Source organism: Rhinoraja longicauda, chromosome 3, assembly GCF_053455715.1.
Source record: "Rhinoraja longicauda isolate Sanriku21f chromosome 3, sRhiLon1.1, whole genome shotgun sequence".
Taxonomy (NCBI): domain Eukaryota; kingdom Metazoa; phylum Chordata; class Chondrichthyes; order Rajiformes; family Arhynchobatidae; genus Rhinoraja; species Rhinoraja longicauda.
In genome coordinates this window covers 1,445,456-1,468,796 of record NC_135955.1, presented here as the reverse complement: position 1 = coordinate 1,468,796, position 23,341 = coordinate 1,445,456, and the positions used below count along the sequence as shown (strand labels likewise).

Sequence of the window (23,341 nt, the reverse complement as noted above, 5' to 3'; positions counted from 1 at the left end):
CCTCCCCCATCACCCTCCCCCATCACCCTCCCCATCACCCTCCCCCCATCACCCACCCCCATCACCCTCCCCCCATCACCACCCCCCATCACCCACCCCCATCACCCTCCCCCCATCACCCTCCCCCCATCACCCTACCCCCTCCATCACCCTCCCCCCATCACCTTCCCCTCCAACACCCTCCCCATCATCCTCCCCCCCCTCCATCACCCTCCCCTCCATCACCCCCCCCTCCATCACCCTCCCCCCATCAGCCTCCCCCCATCACCCTCATCTCCATCAGACTAATGATGGGTCTCGACCTGTCTACCTGCGATGTTACATGCAGGGGACTGTGTACCTGTATTGTGTTGGGCACTGCTGCCTGTATTTGTAGACTGTGTACCGGAGTGTGATGGACACTGCTGCCTGTATTTGTGGACTGTATACCTGTGTGTGTTGTACACTGCTGCCTGTATTTGTGGACTGTGTACCTATGTGTGTTGTACACTGCTGCCTGTATTTGTGGTCTATGTGTTGTACACTGCTGCCTGTATTCGTGGACTGTGTACCTATGTGTGTTGTACACTGCTGCCTGTATTTGTGGACTGTGTACCTATGTGTGTTGTACACTGCTGCCTGTATTCGTGGACTGTGTACCTATGTGTGTTGTACACTGCTGCCTGTATTTGTGGTCTATGTGTTGTACACTGCTGCCTGTATTCGTGGACTGTGTACCTATGTTGTTGTACACTGCTGCCTGTATTCGTGGACTGTGTACCTATGTGTGTTGTACACTGCTGCCTGTATTTGTGGACGTGTGTGTGTGTTGTACACCACTGCCTGTATTTGTGGACCTGTGTGTGTTGTGCACTGCTGCTTGTATTTGTGGATGTGTGTGTTGTACACTGCTGCCTGAATTTGTGGACATGTATGTGTTGTACACTGTTGCCTGTATTTGTGGACCTGTGTGCGTGTTGTGCACCACTGCCTGTATTTGTGGACGTGTGAGTGTTATACACCACTGCCTGTATTTGTGGATGTGTGTGTTGTACACTGCCTATATTTGTGGACGTGTGTGTGTTGTACACCACTGCCTGTATTTGTATCCCTGTGTGTGTTGTACACCACTGCCTGTATTTGTGGACGTGTGTGTGTGTTGTACACTGCTGCTTGTATTTGTGGACGTGTGTGTGTGGTACACTGCTGCCTGTATTTGTGGACCTGTGTGCGTGTTGTGCACCACTGCCTGTATTTGTGGACGTGTGAGTGTTATACACCACTGCCTGTATTTGTGGATGTGTGTGTTATACACTGCCTATATTTGTGGACGTGTGTGTGTTGTACACCACTGCCTGTATTTGTATCCCTGTGTGTGTTGTACACCACTGCCTGTATTTGTGGACGTGTGTGTGTGTTGTACACTGCTGCTTGTATTTGTGGACGTGTGTGTGTGGTACACTGCTGCCTGTATTTGTGGACGTGTGAGCGTTGTACACTGCTGCTTGTATTTGTGGACGTGTGTGTGTTGTACACCACTGCCTGTATTTGTATCCCTGTGTGTGTTGTACACCACTGCCTGTACCTGTCCCGCTGCAGGAGAAGGAGGCGATTCTGCTGTCGGACGTACAGCGGCTGTGTGTACTCAGCCTGTCCACGGGCCGGACCCAGCGGAAGATCGGCAAGCTGCAGCCCCTGCTGAAGAACGTGCTCAGTGTGGCCACCTCTGCCAACGGTACTCCCTTCACTCACCCCTGCCCTTCCCTCCACCTACTGACCTGACCTGCACATGACTGTTTCTATGTAGGGTGTATCTGGTCTGCATGGACAGCATCCAAACCTAGCTTTCCACTGTACCTCACTACAGGTGACAATAATTAACCCTGAATGGTGGTGAAGCGGTGGACTTGCTGCCTCACAGCGCCAGAGACCCGGGTTTCATCCTGACTACGGGTGCTGACTGCATGGAGTTTGCACGTTCTCCCCATGACTGCGTGGGTTTTCTCCAGGATCCCCAGTTTCCTCCCACACTCCAAAGATGTACAGGTTGTAGGTTAATTGGCTTGGTATAAACGTAAATTGTCACTAGTGTGTGTAGGATAAGTGTTAACGTGCTTGGATCGCTGGTCAGCGCGGAATCAGTCTGGTCCCAAGAATGATGCAGGTCAGGGCATGATTCTCTTGTCTCCATGTTGACCAGTCCAGGAGTGGAAGCTGCTCAGTGATAGTCGCTCACTCGCCCTGCGGCCCTATACTGCTCCTGTCACCCCCTGCACTGCTGTGGTCACCCCCTGCGCTGCTGTGGTCACCTCTGCACTGCTCCTATCACCCCCTGCACTGCTCCTATCACCCCCTGCACTGCTCCTATCACCCCCTGCACTGCTCCTATCACCCCCTGCACTGCTCCCATCACCTGCACTGCTCCTATCACCCCCTGCACTGCTCCTATCACCCCCTGCACTGCTCCTATCACCCCCTGCACTGCTCCCATCACCTGCACTGCTCCTATCACCCCTGCACTGCTCCTATCACCCCCTGCACTGCTCCTATCACCCCCTGCACTGCTCCCATCACCTGCACTGCTCCTATCACCCCCTGCACTGCTCCCATCCCCTGCACTGCTCCTATCACCCCCTGCACTGCTCCCATCACCTGCACTGCTCCTATCACTTCCTGCACAGCTCCTGTCACCTCTTGCGCTACTCCTGCACTGTTCCCACACTGCTCCTGCACTGTTCCCACACTGCTCCTGCACTGTTCCCACACTGCTCCTGCACTGTTCCAGCCACCTCCTGCCGCGTGGTTAGAACCCGCATCCCCACATTTTTCTCCAGTGCTTTTTGGGGCAATGACTGTAATAGTGACCGCGTGGGTTTCCTTCGGGTGCTCCGGTTTCCTCCCACAATCTTAAAGACGTGCAGGTTAATTGCCCCTCTGTAAAATGCCCCCAATGTGTTGGGAGTGGATGAGAAAATGGGAGAACATAAAACAAGTGTGAATGAGTGATCGATGCTTGGTGTGGACTCGGTGGGGCACACGGCCTGTTTTTGTGCTGTATCTTTCAAACAAGTCTCTTGTGTTGGTGTTAGAAGGAACTGCAGATGCTGGTTTAAACCGAAGAGAGACACAAAAAGCTGGAGTAACTCAGCGGGACAGGCAGCATCTTTGGAGAGGAATGGGTGACGTGTCGGGTCAAGACCCTTCTTCAGACTCTGATCTCAGGTCTGAAGAAGGGTCTCGACCCGAATTGTCACCCATTCCTTCTTTCCAGAGATGGTGCCTGTCCTGCTGAGTTACTCCAGCTTTGTGTGTCTACCTTGTGTTAGTGTTGTCTGATCCTGTAAGAGGAGACCACATGTTGGGGCATTGTGTACTCACTCAGTGCCTCTGGTGCTGGAGAATTAGCCAGCAATTGATGAGGTAGTGGATCAGCCACATATGAAGAAGGGGCTCCAGCAGAAACATCCCCTGTCCATTCCCCCTGCAGATGCTGCCTGACCTGCTGAGTTCCAACAGCACTTTGTGCTGAGCTCCAGATTACAGCATCTGCAGTTCCTTGCGTCTCCTTCACTGCCCACTGCAGCACCAATGCTGGTGGCATCTGTAAAGTTCCTAAGCTACCTCCTGTACACCTCCCTCTGTGTGGAATGTGTTGGTAATCCTGTGCTCACCCTGGCTGTACAGAAACAGGAGTGAGCACAGGAGTGTGTGTGTGTGCGTGTGTGTGCGTGTGTGTGTGTGCGTGTGTGTGTGTGTGCGCGCGTGTGTGCGTGCGTGCGTCTGTGTGTGCGTGCGTGTGCGTGGAGGGTGTGTGTGTGTGCGCACACACATGGATCTGCCCAGTGACCCTGCTGTTTCACAGCCGCTCCCTCTCTTGGACGGTATGGTGGCGCACCAGTAGAGATGCTGCCTTACGGCGCCAGAGACCCGGCTTTGATCATGACTACGGTGCTTGTCTCTACGGAGTTTGTACGTTCCCCCCGTAACCTGCTAACCTGTGTGTGTTTTCTTTGGGAAGCTCTGGTTTTCTCCCACACTCCAGAGACATACAGGTCTGTAGGTTAATTGGCTTGGTATAAATATAGAATTGTCCTGAGTGTGTGTAGGAGAGTGATAGTGTGATCGCTGGCCGTCACGGGCTCGGTGGGCTGAAGGGCCTGTTTCCGGGCTTTAGTTTAGTTTCGATATATAGCGCGGAAACAGGCCCTTCGGCCCACCGGGTTCGCGCCGACCAGCGACCCCCGCATATTAACACTATCCTACACACACTAGGGACAATTTCTACATTTACCAAGCCAATTAACCTACAAACCTGTTCGTCTTTGGAGTGTGGGAGGAAACCGAAGATCTCGGAGAAAGCACACGCAGGTCACGGGGAGAACGTACAAACTCCGTACAGACAGCACCCGTAGTCGGGATGGAACCCGGGTCTCCGGCGATGCATTCACTGTAAGGCAGCAACTCTACCGCTGCACCACCGTGACCGCCCTCAACTGCTCACTATCTCTAAACTATATCTACACCAGACTGGGCACAAGAATGGTGGAGGTCGGGGCATGATTGTCTCTTTGCCTGTAAACTAAACTAAACTCTCTCTGTCCCTGCACGGTGCAGGCTCGTGGCTGGCTGGAGTGCTGACAACAGGGGAACTCTTCCTGTGGCGGAAGGATGGCGACTGTTTGAAGACGGTGGGGGCAGTGGAAGGGGTGAGGGCCTTGGCAGCGGCTGCCCACGGTAGGTCCATGGCAGGGGGCTTCGTCTGTGTGGGACCAAGACCCCGAAACCGCCGGCTGATGTGTGGGGTGGAGGTGGGGAGAGCGTGTGGGGAGTCACAGGATGGGGGTAGCAGACCTCCCAACCCGTCCCAATTTGGTGGAAAGATTTTGCTTTCTTATTTCATTTCTGCCATTACGATTTCGCCTCACATTTTTCTGCAAAACACATGCCTCGCCGCTCGTTCTGCCACTCGCCCGCCTGGCCTCACCGCTGGCCTGGCCTGGTCTGGTCTGACCTTGCCTTGCTGCTGGCCTTGCTGCTCACCGCTGGCCTGGCCTGGCCTGGCCTTGCTTTGCCGCTCGCCGCTGGCCTGGCCTGGCCTTGCCTTGCTGCTGGCCTTGCCGCTCGCCGCTGGCCTGGCCTTGCCTTGCTGCTGGCCTTGCCGCTGGCCGCTGGCCTGGCCTTGCCTTGCTGCTGGCCTTGCTGCTCACCGCTGGCCTGGCCTGGCCTCGCCGCTGGCCTGGCCTGGCCTGGCCTTGCCTTGCTGCTGGCCTTGCCGCTCGCCGCTGGCCTGGCCTTGCCTTGCTGCTGGCCTTGCCGCTCGCCGCTGGCCTGGCCTTGCCTTGCTGCTGGCCTTGCTGCTCACCGCTGGCCTGGCCTGGCCTCGCCGCTGGCCTGGCCTGGCCTGGCCTTGCCTTGCTGCTGGCCTTGCCGCTCACCGCTGGCCTGGCCTGGCCTCGCCGCTGGCCTGGCCTGGCCTTGCCTTGCTGCTGGCCTTGCCGCTCGCCGCTGGCCTGAATTTTGAATTTTGATGTAAACTTCTGAATTTTGGACATCAAAATTATGAATTTGTAAAATCAAATGTTGGGAGGTCTGGGGTAGACAAAGAGTGAGGGTCAGGATGGGACGGGGCAGGGGTGGGGGTGGGGGAGAAGATGGGGCTGGGGTGGGTTGGGGGGAGGACTGGCACATTGGCCATCGGTCAGGGTTTTGAGCACAAAAGTTGGGATGTTATGTTACAGTTGTACAAGAAGTTGGTGAGGCCATTTTTGGAGTATTGTGTTCAGTTTTAGTCACCCTGCTAGAGGATGGATGTCATGGAGTCATAGTGATACAGTGTGTAAACAGTCTCTATGGCCCAACTTGCCCACAACATGTCCCAGCTACACTAGTCCCACCTGCTTCCGCTTGGTCCATATCCCTCCAAACCTGTTGTATCCATGTACCTGTCTAATTTTTTAAACGTTGGGGTTGCCCAGCCTCAACTATCTCCTCTGGCAGCTTGTTCCATACACCCACCACACTTTGTGTGAAAAGGTTACCCCTCAGATTCCTTTAAATCTTTTCCCCTTCACCTTGAACCTCTGTCCTCTGGTCCTCGATTCCCCTACTCTGGGCAAGAGACTCTGCATCTACCTGATTTATTCCTCCCATGATTTTATACACCTCTATAAGACCACCCCTCATCATCCTGTGCCCTAAGGAATAAAGACCCAGCCTACTCAACCTCTCCCTATAGCTCACACCCTCTAGTCCTGGCAACATCCTTGCAAATCTCTGAACCCTTTCAAGCTTGGCAATACCTTTCCTGTCGTTAAACTGCAGAGTGCAGAGAAGATTTATGAAGATGTGGCCAGGACTCGAGGGCCTGAGCTACAGGGAGAGGTTGGGCAGGCTAGGGCTTTATTCCTTGCAGCACAGGAGGATGAGGGGTGATCTTACAGAGGTGTCTAAAATCATGAGGGGAATAGATTGGGTGAATGCACAGAGTCTTTCACCCAGAGTTGGGGAATCAAGAACCCGAGGACATAGGTTTAAGGTGAGAAGGGAAAGGTTTAATAGGAACCTGAGGGGCAACATTTTCATACAGAGGGTGGCGGGTGTATGGAACAAGCTGCCAGAGGAGGTAGTTGAGGCAGAGGGGATTAGTTTTTCATTGAAACATGTTCAGCACAGATATTGTAGGCTGAGGACCTGCTCCATGCTGTACTGTTCTATGTCGTGTACAATAATAATATTTAACAGACACTTGGACACGGATAGGAAAGGTTGAGTGGGATACAGGACAGGCACAGGCATATAGTTTATATAAGTTCATGTTCATAAGTGATAGGAGCAGAATTAGGCCATTCGGCCCATCAAGTGACTGCAATTCAAACATGGCTGATCTATCTCTCCTAACCATATTCTCCTGCCTTCTTCCCATTACCCCTGACATCCGTACTAATCAGGAATCTGTCAATCTCTGTAAAATAAATCCATTTACGGCCTCCACGGATGTCTGTGGCAATGAATTCCACAGATTCACCACCCTCTGACTAAAGAAATTCCTCCTCATCTCCTTCCTAAAGATGGGATGGGACATGTTGACCAGCATGGATGAGGTGGACTGAAGGGCTGTTTCCGTGCTGTATGACTCTACGCCTCTCTGACCCCTCCTCTCCCTCTCTGCCAGACTCCACTGTGAAGCTGTCCTTGTTTGTGTCCAACGATGGAAAGCGGGTTCTCCTGCTCGCTCAGGGAGGAGCGGCGTTCCTTTGGGAGAGCCCGGAGCAGCAGGATCTGCCGTCGATCCCCGGAGCCCGGCTGGGTGGGCGGTGGGCTGAGGTGCTGCCCGATGGCCAGGCCAGCCTTCCCCAGGGTGAGCACACGGAGAGTGCAGTGCACGGCGTCTTTGTCACCGACGAGGTGAGTCCTGGATCACCGCTCGCATGGGTTATGGGGGGAAGGTAGGAGAATGGAGTTCACTGGAGTTTAGAAGGATGAGAGCGGATCTTATAGACATGTATAAAATTAGGAAAGGACTGGACAAGTTAGATGCAGGAAAAATGTTCCCAATGTTGGGGGAGTCCAGAACCAGGGGCCACAGTCTAACAATAAAGGGGAGGCCATTTAAAACTGAGGTGAGAAAAAACTTTTTCACCCAGAGAGTTGTGAATTTGTGGAATTCTCTGCCACAGAGGGCAGTGGAGGCTAAATCACTGGATGGATTTAAAAGAAAGCTAGATAGAGCTCTAGGGGCTGGTGGTATCAAGGGGATATGGGGAGATGGCAGGCATAGGTTACTGATTGTGGACGATCAGCCATGATCACAATGAATGGTGGTGCTGGCTCGAAGGGCCGAATGGCCTCCTGCACCTATTTTCTATATTTCTATGAAAGATGGATTAGCCATGATTGAATGGCGGAGTAGACTTGATGGGCCGAGTGGCTTAATTGTGCTGCTTTCACATAAGCTGATATATTTGTGTGCAGGTGCTGGGTGACTGCTGCCTGGGCTGTTTTGCCTTCATCTCTGGGGACGCTCTGGTGCTGACCACTGTGGGGCTGCAGTGGTTCGAACAGGTGGAACGCTGCGTCAGGTATGGTCTTTGCCCACTGAAGTGAGTTGGTGAACACGAGTGTGTAAATGTACTAGTGATATACTGTTCACCGGCCCTTTGCCCAATGTGCAGTATGTGTGTTGGTCAACATGTGTGTACATCTATATACTAAAACTCGTTTGTTTGTTTGTTTGTTCCTGAACTACAGCCAAAACGGTACACGATAGCGCGACAATTTTAGGCTAATTTGGTGCTAATGGAAGACGTTTCATTGAAATCGTTGTGATATTTTTTAAGTTATTCACATTTTAAAGTTTAAATCTATCTCTTAGGGTGGGAGGGAGGGAGGGAGGGAGGGGGAGGAGGGCGGATAAAGGAGGTTGAGGGGGATGGAATTGGGGGAGATGGGGGGAGGGGAAGAGGAGGGGGTGTGGAGGGAGGGGGTGTGGAAGGGGAGGGGGGGAAGGTAGGGGGAGGGGAGCGGGGGGAGGAGAGGGTGCTGCACCAATGCAGGAGAGGTTTGGGCCCAATGGGCCCACTTGGTCTAGTGTATTACTAATATGCTGTTCACCGGCCCTTTGCCCACTGTAGTGTACGTGTGATGGTGAACACGTGTGTGTACCCGTGACCATATACTGTGACATGTCAGGATGTCTGCTTATATAGCCATGATCATGTGGATGAGTGTTAGAGCCACAGAACTATCTCTCTCTTGCGTTTGAGGCAGCAGAAATGATAAAGCCAGTGCAATGTGCTGTTGTCGAGGGCCGTGAGGTCTACCCCTCCACCAGGGGTACGGAGGACAGTGCAGTCGAACATGCTGTACTGCGCTGTTTGCTGGTCTGCTCCACACACGCTGGCTGCTGATGAACGCAACCCCCAACGATGCATGTTGGCGTTGAACCGGCCGACCCCTGTGCGGACCCACTCTTTGCGGGGCGTGTCCGAGCCGGGTGGGGCTGTGGTGTGCGGTGCGACAGTGAATTGAGGAGGTGGCGATGTCTGTTCCCAGCTGGTTCTCCATGCTCCTAGTATGTTGAAACCGGAGCCACAGAGGGTCGCTGCATGACCGGAGAAAGGGTGATGAGATGACAGGCGTTGAGGTCCCAGTTGCTGTGAATCCTGGGCGAGGTGGTGCAGAGGATGTTTAGTGTCTGATGGGGCCTTGCACACCAGGCTATGAGTGAAGAACTCTCTGCGAAGCTTTGCGGGTGCGATCCCTGCTATATAATACAATAACACAGAACTATAATACATGAGAACCGGCCCTTCGGCCCAACCCATTCTTGCTGAACAGGTTGCCTAACCGTTCTAGTCCAGTGTGCCTGATTTTGCCCGTATTGTTCTAAACCTTTCCTATCCATGTACCTGTCCACAAATATCTTTTAAATGTAATTGTACCTGCCTCCACTAGTTCCTCTAGTGGTAAACAATAGGGTGGCACGGTGGCACAACGCAATAGGGTTGCTGCCTTACAGCGCTAGAGAACCGAGTTTAGTTTATTTTTAGTTTAGAGATACAGCGCGGAAACAGACCCACTGGGTCTGCGCCGACCAGCGATCCCCGCACACTAACACTATCCTACACCCACTTGGGACAATTCCTACATTTACCAAGCCAATTAACCAATATGTCTTTGGAGTGTGGGAGGAAACCGAAGATCTCAGAGAAAACCCACGCAGGTCACTGGGAGAACGTACAAACTCCGTACGGACAGCACCCGTAGTCGGGAAGGAACCCGGGTCTCCGGCGCTGCATTCGCTGTAAGGCAACAACTCTACCGCTGCACCACCGTGACCGCCCAGATGGCAGATGGGGTTCCATCCTGCTGTCTATACGGAGTTTGCACATTCTCCCTGTGACCTGCATGGGTTTTCTCCGGGTGCTCCAGTTTCCTCTCACATTGAAAAGACATGCAACGGTGTAGGTTAATTGGCTTCTATAAAATGTTCCAAGTGTGCAGGATGGTGTGCAAGTGTGCAACGAGTGTACAGGTGATGAATGGTCAGCGTGGACTCGGTGGGCCGATGGGCCTGTTTCCACTCCGAATCTCTAAAACTAAAATTAAAAACTTAAAGCCCTGGCAGCTCGTCCCATGCACCCACCACCCTCTGAGCTCGGTGCATGTTGGCATGTTAATAAGGCATTTGATAAAGTCCTCTATGACAGGCTGATCCAGAAGATTTACATGCATGGGATTAACAGTGACTTGGTCGTATGGATTCTGAACTGGCTTACTGATAGAAGACAGGATTGTGGTGGAAGGATAACATTCAGGCTTGAGGTCTGTGACCAGTGGAGTTCTGTGGGGACCTGTACTGGGACCTCTAGTGTTTGTGATATATATAAATAATGGACATAAACGTAGACGGGTTGGTCAGTAAGTGTGCAGATGACACCAGGATTACTGGGGTTGCAGACTGTGGGGAAGGCTGTCGAAGTATACAGCACAACATAGATCAGCTCCAGAAATGGGCTGGGAGATGGCAGATGGAGTTTAATCCCAGCAAGTGTGAGGTGTTGCACTTTGAGAAGTCGAATATAAGGGGAAAATATGAAAGTAATGATTAGACAATTAACAGCATTGATGTACAGAGGTATCTTGGGGTCCTGGTCCATAACTCTCTGAAAGTGGCAGTACAAGTAAATAGTGGTAATGAGGGCAGATGGTATGCTTGCTTTAATGAGCCAGGGCATTGAGGCGGAAGTCATGATGCAGCTTTATCGATCTTTGGTCAGGCTGTATTTGGAATATTACGTGCAGTTCTGGTCGCCGTATTACAGGAAGAATATGGAGGCTTTGGAGGGGGTGCAGAGGAGGTTTACTAGACACAAAATGCTGGAGTAACTCAGCGGGACAGGCAGCATCTCTGGAGAGAAGGAATGGGTGACGTCTCGGGTCGAGACCCTTCTTCAGTCTGATGTCTAGATTAGAGGGTATTAACTACAAGGAAAGGTTGGACAGACTTAAATTCTTTTCTCTGGGACGCCGGAGGCTGAGGGGAGATCTGATAGATGTATATAAAATTACGAGAGGCATAGATAGGGTGGACAGTCAGAACCTTTTTCCCAGGGAGGGAAAATCATGTTCTAGAGGGCACAGATTTAAGGTAAGAGGGGCAAAGTTTAAAGGAGATGTGCAGGCGAAGCCTGGCACACCCTGCCAGGGGTGGTGGTGGAAGTAGATACGATAGTGGTGTTTAAGAAGCTTTTGGATAGGCACATGGATATGCAGGGAACAGAGTTTAGTTTAGAGCTACAGCGCGGAAACAGGCCTTTTCAACCCACCAGGTCCGCGCCGACCAGCGATCCCCGCACATTAATACTATCCTATACCCACAAAGGACAATTTTTACATTTACCAAGCCAATTAACCTACAAACCTGTACGTCTTTGGAGTGTGGGAGGAAACCGAAGATCTCAGAGAAAACCCACGCAGGTCACGGGGAGAACGTACAAACTCCGTACAGACAGCACCCGTAGTCGGGATGGAACCCAGGTCTCCGGCGCTGCATTCACTGTAAGGCAGCAACTCTACCGCTGCGCCACATTGCCACCCATAATCATAATCCCGGAGGGATATTGATTACGTGCAGGCAGATAAGAGTTGGTCTTGGCGTCATGTTGGCACAGACATGTGGGCCAAACGACCTGTTCCTGTGCGGTACTGTTGCACGTTCTACGTGTGTAAGTACGTGTTCACAATTGTGTGTGTGTGCCCCAGGTTCACGCCTGCCTCCTTCCTTCCAGCATGGCCCCATTGCGGGTGCAGTGGGCGACACAGACGCAGCTTCTAGGAGAGCTGGTGCCCGCCTGCCAACCGGTGAAGTCACGAGGGGCACTGCTGGCAGCGTTCACCACCGACGGCTCACTGCTCGCCCTGGCCATCAATCAGATCAACCCCAAGGTACCCTCTCCATGCCCACGCTCCTGCTCAACAGCACTGCTGTGTGTGTCTGAGTCTGCATGTGTGCATGGTTGTGTGCGTATGTGCACAGCTGTGTGTGTTTGTGTGGGTGATTGTGTGTGAGTGAGTGTGTGTATAAGTGTGCGTATGTGCACGGCTGTGTGTGAGTGAGTGTGCGTATGTGTGCGTATGAGTGTGTGTGTGTGCACGTATGTGTCTATGCCTGTATGTGTGAACGAGTGTATGAATGTGTTTGTATGTATGATTATGTGTGAGTGAGTGTGTGTATAAGTGTGTGTGCGTATGAGAGTGTGTGTCTGCACGTATGTGTCTGCATGCCTGTATGTGTTTGTACGAGTGTATGAGTGTGTATGTTTGTGTGTATGATTGTGTGTGAGTGAGTGTGTGTATAAGTGTGTGTGCACGTACATGTCTGCATGTCTGTGTGTGTGTATGAGAGTGTGCGTGTGTGTGTATGAGTGTGTGAGTGTGAGTGTGAGCACACAGTCCCGGAGCTGGTGTTGGGGTTGCCGCTGCTCACTGCCTGTCCTCTCTCCTGTTCACAGGCCACCCAGGTGCTGTTTGTGAAGCCATTGAGCAGTGTGACTGTGTCAACCAGTCTGCAGGGCTGTGGCAGCACCGCCCACCCTGTGCCAGCCTCGTCTGCCAGGTAGGTGAGGGATGGGACCACTTGCACTGCCCACATCTCATGCTGTACCCTGCCCAGTGTGGGTGAGTGTGGTGTTTCACGTAGGTGAGGGGTGGGATTACTGGCACTGCCCGCACGTCACCCTGTACCCTGCCCAGTGCGGGTGAGTGTGGTGTACCAAGTAGGTGAGGGGTGGGATTACTGGCACTGCCCGCACGTCACCCTGTACCCTGCCCAGTGTGGGTGAGTGTGGTGTTTCACGTAGGTGAGGGGTGGGATTACTGGCACTGCCCGCACGTCACCCTGTACCCTGCCCAGTGCGGGTGAGTGTGGTGTACCAAGTAGGTGGGGGGGGGTCCACTGGCAGTACAGTGTGTCCCTGCCCAGTGCGGGTGAGTGTGGTGTACCAAGTAGGTGGGGGGGGGTCCACTGGCAGTACAGTGTGTCCCTGCCCAGTGCGGGTGAGTGTGGTGTACCAAGTAGGTGTTGGGGGGGTCCACTGGCAGTACAGTGTGTCCCTGCCCAGTGCGGGTGCAGTGAGACTGGGCTCAGTGGAGGAGGTGCCGAGGGAGGGATGGAGCAGACTGCTCTCCCAGGGCTCCTGAATCAGCCTCATCACCACAGTCCCACATCACCACATCACCACAGCCCCACAGCCCCACAGCCCCACATCACCACATCACCACATCACCACAGCCCCACAGCCCCACGTCACCACAGCCCCACAGCCCCACAGCCCCACAGCCCCACAGCACCACATCACCACAGCCCCACAGCCCCACATCACCACATCACCACAGCCCCACATCACCACAGCCCCACAGCACCACATCACCACAGCCCCACAGCCCCACAGCCCCACATCACCACATCCCCACAGCCCCACAGCCCCACATCACCACATCACCACAGCCCCACATCACCACATCACCACAGCCCCACAGCACCACAGCCTCACAGCCCCACAGCCCCACAGCACCACAGCACCAGAGCACCACAGCACCACACCCCACATCACCACAGCACCACATCACCACAGCCCCACAGCCCCACAGCCCCACAGCCCCACATCACCACAGCCCCACATCACCACATCACCACAGCCCCACATCACCACAGCACCACAGCACCACGGCCCCACATCACCACGGCACCACATCACCACGGCCCCACATCACCACAGCCCCACATCACCACTGCACCACATCACCACAGCCCCACATCACCACGGCACCACGGCACCACAGCCCCACATCACCACAGCCCCACATCACCACAGCCCCACATCACCACAGCCCCACAGCACCACATCACCACAGCCCCACAGCACCACAGCACCACAGCACCACAGCACCACAGCACCACAGCCCCACAGCCCCACATCACTACAGCCCCACATTACCACAGCCCCACATCACCACAGCCCCACATCACCACAGCCCCACAGCCCTACAGCACCACAGCCCCACATCACCACATCACCACATCACCACAGCCCCACCTGACATTGCCACCCTGGGAAACGGTTCTGCCAATCGACTCTACCTTTAGACTTTAGAGATACAACGTGGAAACAGACCTTTGGCCCACCGAGTCCATGCCAGCTAGCAATCACCCTGTACACTAGCACAAACCTACACACTAGAAACATAGAAAACATAGAAAATAGGTGCAGGAGTAGGCCATTCGGCCCTTCGAGCCCTTCAATATGATCATGGCTGATCATCCAGCTCAGTAACCTGTACCTGCCTTCTCTCCATACCCCCTGGTCCCTTTAGCCACAAGGGCCACATCTAACTCCCTCTTAAATATAGCCAATGAACTGGCCTCAACTACCTTCTGTGGCAGAGAATTCCACAGACTCACCACTCTCTGTGTGAAGAAATGTTTTCTCATCTCAGTCCTAAAAGACTTCCCCCTTATCCTTAAGCTTTGACCCCTGGTTCTGGACTCCCCCAACATCGGGAACAATCTTCCCGCATCTAGCCTCTCCAACCCCTTAAGAATTTTATATGTTTCTATAAGATCCCCCCTCAGTCTTCTAAATTCCAGCGAGTACAAGCCCAGTCTAGGGAACATTTACAATTTACAGGAGCCAGTTTACCTCCAAATCCGCACCTCTTTGAAGTGTGGGAGGAAACTGGAGCCCCTGGAGAAAACCCACACGGTTAAAGGGAGGACATACAAGCTGAGTACAGATATCACCCATTGTCAGGATCAAACTCGGGTGTCTAGCGCTGCAAGGCAGCAGCTCTACTGTTGTGCCATCTGCTGCGTAATGTTATGGGCTAAAGGGCTAATGTAGAAAATCATCAGAGGAATAGATTGGATAGATGTGCAGTCTCATACCCAGAGTAGGGGAATCGACAACCAGAGGATAAAGGTTTAAGGTGACGGGGGGGAATGATTTAATAGGACCTTGAAGGGGTAACGTTTTCACACAGAGGGTGGTGGGTGTATGGAACAAGCTGCCGGAGGAAGTAGTTGAGGCTGGGACTATCGCAACATTTAAGAAACTGTTATGCAGACACATGGATAGGACAGGTTTAGATGGGATATGGGCCAAATGCAAGCTGCTGGCACTAGTGTAGATGCGACATGTTGGTTGACGTAGGCAAGTTGGGCTGAAGGGCCTGTTTCCACAATGTACACCTGTAACTATGACTCCTAGGCTCCATGACTATGACTCTATGACTGTGACTTTCTGGCTCTAGGACTCTATGGCTATGACTCTACTGCTCTATGACGGTGGCTCTGTGACTGTGGCTCTATGGCTCTATGACTGTGGCTCTGTGACTGTGGCTCTATGACTCTTGCTCTGTGGCTCTATGGCTGTGGCTCTATGACTGTTGCTCTGTGACTGTGGCTCTATGACTGTGGCTCTGTGGCTCTGTGACTGTGGCTCTGTGACTCTTGCTCTGTGGCTCTGTGGCTCTATGACTCTGTGACTGTGACTCTGTGACTGTGGCTCTGTGACTCTTGCTCTGTGGCTCTATGGCTGTGGCTCTATGACTCTTGCTCTGTGGCTCTGTGGCTCTATGACTCTGTGACTGTGACTCTGTGACTGTGGCTCTGTGACTGTGGCTCTATGACTTGCTCTGTGGCTCTGTGACTGTGGCTCTGTGACTGTGGCTCTATGGCTCTATGACTGTGGCTCTGTTGCTCTGTGACTGTGGCTCTATGACTGTGGCTCTATGACTGGCTCTATGACTGTGGCTCTATGACTGTGGCTCTATGACTCTTGCTCTGTGGCTCTGTGACTGTGGCTCTATTACTCTATGACTGTGGCTCTATGACTGTTGCTCTGTGACTGTGGCTCTATGACTGTGGCTCTATTACTCTATGACGGTGGCCCTGTGACTGTGGCTCTATGACTGTGGCTCTATGACTGTGGCTCTGTGACTGTGGCTCTATGACTCTTGCTCTGTGGCTCTGTGACTGTGGCTCTATTACTGTGGCTCTATGACTGGCTCTATGACTGTGGCTCTATGACTGTGGCTCTATGACTCTTGCTCTGTGGCTCTGTGACTGTGGCTCTATTACTCTATGACTGTGGCTCTGTGACTGTGGCTCTATGACTGGGGCTCTATGACTGGGACTCTATGACTGGGGCTCTATGACTGGGACTCTATGACTGGGACTCTATGACTGGGGCTCTATGACTCTTGCTCTGTGACTCTTGCTCTGTGGCTCTATGACTCTTGCTCTGTTGCTCTATGACTGTGGCTCTGTTGCTCTGTGACTATGACTGTGACTCCATGTCTCTGTGGCTCTCTGACTTCATGGCTGCATGAGTGACGCTGATGTCTCTATGTGCTGGCTCTGCCTGCAGGTCCTACTGGGTGGCTGGGGTGAGCTGGACCCCAGACGGCCTCTTCTTGGCGTGCGTGCTGAAACGCGGAGCCTTGCTGATGCTGTCCCGTCTCGGCGAGCTGGTCACCCTCACCACCTCCGGCTGCTCCGTGGAGTTTGGCCCAGCGGAGTTCATCCCACTCCATCCACTGATCATGTACAGGTATGTCTGCAGCTGAGTCCCCATCACACGCTGACCGGTAGTTCCAGCTTGCAGAGGTGCCAGTCATGCGCAGTCTCTGTGGCAAAAGCAGGGGAGGGGGGAGGACTGTTCATGGTGTCTGATCGAGACACATGTTACGAGAATGATCCCAGGAATAAGCGTTTGAAAGCACTGGGCCTGTACTCGCTGAAGTTTAGAAGGATGAGGTGGGGACCTTGTTGAAACTTACTGAATCGTGAAAGGCCTGGATAGAGTGGATTTGGAGAGGATGTTTCCACTAGTAGGAGAGTCTAGGACCAGAGGTCATATCTTCAGAATAAAAGGATGTACCTTTTGAAAGGAGATGAGGGGGAATTTCTTTAGTCAGAGGGTGGTGAATCTGTGGAATTCATTGCCACAGAAAGCTGTAGAGGCCAAGTGAATGGATATTTTTAAGGTGGAGATTGATAGGTTTTAGATTTGTACGGGTGTCAGGGCTTAAGGGGTTAAGGCAGGAGAATGGGGTTAGGAGGGAGAGATAGATCAGCCATGATTCAATGGTGGAGTAGACTTGATGGGCCGAATGACCTAATTCTGCTCCAAATCCACTCTATCCAGGCCTTTCACTATTCATTGTTTCAATGAGGTGCTGACTCATCCTTCTACACTGCGGGGAGTAGAGGCCAGTCACGTGTTGGAGGAGAGTGTGGAGGGAGCTGCCCCGGGACCAAGCCTGCGTTTGTTCATATTGCTGCTGTTTTTGCAGGCAGCCTCTGGACACCGACCGTACACAGTCTGCCGGCTCGCCCACCTCGGAGAGTGACCCCCTGAGACAACGCTTCTCTGTGGCAGCCCACCCCTCCCTCCCCTGCCTGATCGTGTCTGACGGCTACATGTTTACAGTGCTGCGCTTTGCAGAGCACGTTTCTGCCTCGTCTCTTCTCAAGTCCTTGTTGCTGGAGGTGACACAGGGCCTGGAGGATGTTCACAACCTGCTACTGACCCAGGTACAGAGGGGGCACGCCGCGGTAATGCCACAGTGATGGGACCCACACGGGCAATGGATCCACCTAGGCAGCCTCCAGAACAACATGGAGTTTAGTTTACATATACCGCATGGAAACAGGCCCGACCACTGATCTCCGCACTATCCTACACACACTAGGGACAATTTTACATTCATACCAACCCTATTAACCGACAAACCTGTCAGTCTTTGGAGTGTTTGAGGAAACCCACGCGGTCACGGGAAGAACGTATAAACTCCGTATAGACAGCACCTGTAGTCTGGATCGAACCCAAATCTCCAGCGGTGTAAGACAGCAACTCTCCCGCTGTGCCGGCCAGTGCTAGCAAACCCATGAAACAGGATGCCCTTCAGTCCACTGTGTCCAGCACAGGGCGGCCGAACCAGTGGAACAGCGGGTAATGCCGCTGCCTCGCAGCGCCAGAGATCCCGCTTCAATCCCGACCTCAGGTGCTGTCTGTGTAGTTTGCACGTTCTCCCTGTGACCACATGGGCTTTCTTTGGGTGCTCCCACATTCTTCCACATCCATCGCCCTTTGTTAATTGCCGCAGTCCATGCTGCTCCATCTCCATCAGTGAGAAGGTGGGATAACGTAGAACTAGTGTGAACGGGTGATGGGTGCTCGGCATGGACCCAGTGGGCTGAAGGGCCTGTTTCCATGCTGCATCTCCATCAGTTCATGCTGCATCTCCATCAGTTCATGCTGCTCCATCTCCATCAGTCCATGCTGCTCCATCTCCATCAGTCCATGCTGGTCCATCTCCATCAGTCCATGCTGCATCTCCATCAGTCCATGCTGCTCCATCTCCATCAGTCCATGCTGGTCCATCTCCATCAGTCCATGCTGCTCCATCTCCATCAGTCCATGCTGGTCCATCTCCATCAGTCCATGCTGGTCCATCTCCATCAGTCCATGCTGCTCCATCTCCATCAGTCCATGCTGGTCCATCTCCATCAGTCCATGCTGCTCCATCTCCATCAGTCCATGCTCCATCTCCATCAGTCCATGCTGGTCCATCTCCATCAGTCCATGCTGCTCCATCTCCATCAGTCCATGCTGCATCTCCATCAGTCCATGCTGCTCCATCTCCATCAGTCCATGCTCCATCTCCATCAGTCCATGCTGCATCTCCATCAGTCCATGCTGCTCCATCTCCATCAGTCCATGCTGCATCTCCTTCAGTCCATGCTGCTCCATCTCCATCAGTCCATGCTCCATCTCCATCAGTCCATGCTGCATCTCCATCAGTCCATGCTGCATCTCCATCAGTCCATGCTGCATCTCCGTCAGTCCATGCTGCTCCATCTCCATCAGTCCATGCTGGTCCATCTCCATCAGTCCATGCTGCATCTCCATCAGTCCATGCTGCATCTCCATCAGTCCATGCTGCTCCATCTCCATCAGTCCATGCTGCTCCATCTCCATCAGTCCATGCTGGTCCATCTCCATCAGTCCATGCTGGTCCATCTCCATCAGTCCAAGCTGCATTTCCATCAGTCCATGCTGGTCCATCTCCATCAGTCCATGCTGCTCCATCTCCATCAGTCCATGCTGCATCTCCATCAGTCCATGCTGCATCTCCATCAGTCCATGCTGGTCCATCTCCATCAGTCCATGCTGCATCTCCATCAGTCCATCCTGCATCTCCATCAGTCCATGCTGCATCTCCATCAGTCCATGCTGCTCCAACTCCATCAGTCCAGTCTGCATCTCCATCAGTCCATGCTGCATCTCCATCAGTCCATGCTGGTCCATCTCCTTCAGTCCATGCTGGTCCATCTCCATCAGTCCATGCTGCATCTCCATCAGTTCATGCTGCTCCATCTCCATCATTCCATGCTGCATCTCCATCAGTCCCTGCTGCATCTCCATCAGTTCATGCTGCATCTCCATCAGTCCATGCTGCTCCATCTCCATCAATCCATGCTGGTCCATCTCCATCAGTCCATGCTGCTCCATCTCCATCAGTCCATGCTGCTCCATCTCCATCAGTCCATGCTCCATCTCCATCAGTCCAAGCTGGTCCATCTCCATCAGTCCATGCTGCATCTCCATCAGTCCATGCTGGTCCATCTCCATCAGTCCATGCTGGTCCATCTCCATCAGTCCATGCTGGTCCATCTCCATCAGTCCATGCTCCATCTCCATCAGTCCATGCTGCATCTCCATCAGTTCATGCTGCTCCATCTCCATCAGCCCATGCTCCATCTCCATCAGTCCATGCTCCATCTCCATCAGTCCAAGCTGGTCCATCTCCATCAGTCCATGCTGCATCTCCATCAGTCCATGCTGGTCCATCTCCATCAGTCCATGCTGGTCCATCTCCATCAGTCCATGCTGCATCTCCATCAGTTCATGCTGCTCCATCTCCAACAGTCCATGCTCCATCTCCATCAGTCCACGCTCCATCTCCATCAGTCCATGCTGCATCTCCATCAGTCCATGCTCCATCTCCATCAGTCCATGCTGCATCTCCATCAGTTCATGCTGCTCCATCTCCATCAGTCCATGCTCCATCTCCATCAGTCCATGCTGCATGCATCTCCATCAGTCCATGCTGCATCTCCATCAGTCCATGCTGCATCTCCGTCAGTCCATGCTGGTCCATCTCCATCAGTCCATGCTGCATCTCCATCAGTCCATGCTGGTCCATCTCCATCAGTCCATGCTGCATCTCCATAAGTCCATGCTGCATCTCCATCAGTTCATGCTCCATCTCCATCAGTCCATGCTGCATCTCCATCAGTCCATGCTCCATCTCCATCAGTCCATGCTCCATCTCCATCAGTCCATGCTGCATCTCCATCAGTCCATGCTGTATCTCCATCAGTCCATGCTGCTCCATCTCCATCAGTCCATGCTGCATCTCCATCAGTCCATGCTGCATCTCCATCAGTCCATGCTCCATCTCCATCAGTCCATGCTCCATCTCCATCAGTCCATGCTGGTCCATCTCCATCAGTCCATGCTCCATCTCCATCAGTCCATGCTGCTCCATTTCCATCAGTCCATGCTCCATCTCCATCAGTCCATGCTGGTCCATCTCCATCAGTCCATGCTCCATCTCCATCAGTCCATGCTGCTCCATTTCCATCAGTCCATGCTCCATCTCCATCAGTCCATGCTGGTCCATCTCCAGTGTAATCCACCCTGTCTCTCTCACACTCTGGCAGTAAGTTCCACACTCCATCACCCTCTGGGAGCGCAAAATATTTTTGTCATCTCTTGTGTAATTACTGTGAATCTGTGCTTAGTTGTTGATCCTCTGCTGAGGAGGTAGCTGGTGGTGTCTCAGTCCACCCCTCATACCCAGTCTCCCCCCCTCCCCCAGGGAAAGTCAGTCCACCCCTCTCACACATTCTCCCCCCCCCCCCCGGGGAAAGTCAGTCCACCCCTCGTACCCAGTCTCCCCCCCCCCCCCCCCGGGAAAGTCAGTCCACCCCTCAAACCCAGTCTCTTCCCCCGGGAAAGTCAGTCCACCCCTCTCACACAGTCTCCCCCCCCCCCGGGAAAGTCAGTCCACCCCTCATACCCAGTCTCCCCCCACCCCCCCCCCGGGAAAGTCAGTCCACCCCACATACCCAGTCCCCCCTCCCACCGGGAAAGTCAGTCCACCCCTCATACACAGTCTCCCCCCCCCCCCCCCCCCCGGGAAAGTCAGTCCACCCCTCTCACACAGTCTCCCCACAACTCCCCCCCCCCCCAGGAAAGTCAGTCCACCCCTCATACCCAGTCTCCTCCCCCGCAGGGAAAGTCAGTCCACCCCTCTCACACAGTCTCCCCACAACTCCCCCTCCCCCGGGAAAGTCAGTCCACCCCTCATACCCAGTCTCCACACAACTCCCCCTCCCCCGGGAAAGTCAGTCCACCCCTCATACCCAGTCTCTCCCCCCCCCCCCCCCGGAAAGTCAGTCCACCCCTCATACCCAGTCTCTCCCCCCCCCCCCCGGAAAGTCAGTCCACCCCTCATACCCAGTCTCTCCCCCCCCCCCCCCCGGAAAGTCAGTCCACCCCTCATACCCAGTCTCTCCCCCCCCCCCCCCCGGAAAGTCAGTCCACCCCTCATACCCAGTCTCGTCTCCCCCCTGGGAAAGTCAGTCCACCCCTCTCACACAGTCTCCCCCCCCGTAGGAAAGTCAGTCCACCCCATAAGTAAGTCAAGACACAGCCTCCCCCCCCCCCACCCGGGAAAGTCAGTCCACCCCTCTCACACAGTCTCCCCCCCCCCATAGGAAAGTCAGTCCACCCCTCATACCCTGTCTCTCCCCCCCCCCCTCCCCGGGAAAGTCAGTCCACCCCTCATACCCAGTCTCTCCCCCCCCCCCCCGGAAAGTCAGTCCACCCCTCATACCCTGTCTCTCCCCCCCCCCTCCCCGGGAAAGTCAGTCCACCCCTCATACCCAGTCTCTCCCCCCCCCCCCCCCGGAAAGTCAGTCCACCCCTCATACCCAGTCTCTCCCCCCCCCCCGGAAAGTCAGTCCACCCCTCATACCCTGTCTCTCCCCCCCCCCCCCCCCCTCCCCGGGAAAGTCAGTCCACCCCTCATACCCAGTCTCCACACAACTCCCCCCCCCCCCCCCCCGGGAAAGTCAGTCCACCCCTCATACCCTGTCTCTCCCCCCCCCTTCCCCGGGAAAGTCAGTCCACCCCTCATACCCAGTCTCCACACAACTCCCCCCCCCCCCCGGGAAAGTCAGTCCACCCCTCATACCCTGTCTCTCCCCCCCCCCCCCCGGGAAAGTCAGTCCACCCCTCATACCCTGTCTCTCCCCCCCCCCCCCCCCCCCCCTCCCCGGGAAAGTCAGTCCACCCCTCATACCCAGTCTCCACACAACTCCCCCCCCCCCCCGGGAAAGTCAGTCCACCCCTCATACCCAGTCTCCACACAACTCCCCCCCCCCCCCGGGAAAGTCAGTCCACCCCTCATACCCAGTCTCCCCCCCCCCCCCCCCCAGGGAAAGTCAGTCCACGCGTCATACACAGTCTATTTTCCAGTCTCACCAATGTCTTTGAAATATCTGCAATCGTGTTAAAACTGTACGGTTATGACCAGGGTTAGACATAAAGTGCTGGAGTAACTCAGTGGGTCAGGAAGCACTGTGGAGGGAAGAAATGGGTGAAGTTTCAGAAAGGTGGCGGCACTGTGACGCAGTGGTTGAGACAGATAAGGTGGCTTCTGCCGCTAGAAACCCGGGTTCCATCCTGACTATGGGTGCTGTCTGTATGGAGTTTGTATGGATAGTTTAGTTCAGTTTAGAGATGCTACAGGGAAAGAAGTCTTTCAGCGCAACGAGTCCACACCGACCAATGATCCCCGCACACTAACACTATCCTACACACTCAAGGGACAATTTACATTTATACCAAGCCAATTAACTTAGAAACCTGTATGTATTTGGAGTGTGGGAAACTATCCTGCACACTCAAGGGACAATTTACATTTATACCAAGCCAATTAACTTAGAAACCTGTATGTATTTGGAGTGTGGGAGGAAACCAAAGGTCTCAGAGAAAACCCACACCGGTCACGGGGAGAACTACAGACTACCACCCATAGTCAGGATCTAACCCGGGTCTCTGGCACTGTAGGTGCTGTAAGGCAGCAACACTACCGTTGCACCACTGTGTCGCCCTTCATGTTCTTCCCGTGACCATCTGGGTTTCCTCAGGGTACTCTGGTTTCCTCCCACATCCCAAAGACTTGCAGGTTTGTAGGTTAGCTGGCCCTCGGTAAACTGTCCCTA

General features: G+C 53.8%; 1 protein-coding gene across 1 annotated transcript in view; it reads left to right on the top strand.

The window, feature by feature from the left end:
* The window catches only part of cplane1 (ciliogenesis and planar polarity effector 1), a 122,821-nt gene that overhangs the window by 11,343 nt on the left and 88,137 nt on the right, over nt 1–23,341 (top strand). Inside the window, exons 3-10 of the mRNA XM_078430516.1 lie at nt 1,579–1,714; nt 4,594–4,713; nt 7,151–7,383; nt 7,951–8,057; nt 11,769–11,925; nt 12,492–12,595; nt 16,407–16,589; nt 17,335–17,575. Coding sequence (XP_078286642.1) covers nt 1,579–1,714; nt 4,594–4,713; nt 7,151–7,383; nt 7,951–8,057; nt 11,769–11,925; nt 12,492–12,595; nt 16,407–16,589; nt 17,335–17,575 — 1,281 coding nt within the window. The remainder of the gene's footprint in view (nt 1–1,578; nt 1,715–4,593; nt 4,714–7,150; nt 7,384–7,950; nt 8,058–11,768; nt 11,926–12,491; nt 12,596–16,406; nt 16,590–17,334; nt 17,576–23,341) is intronic.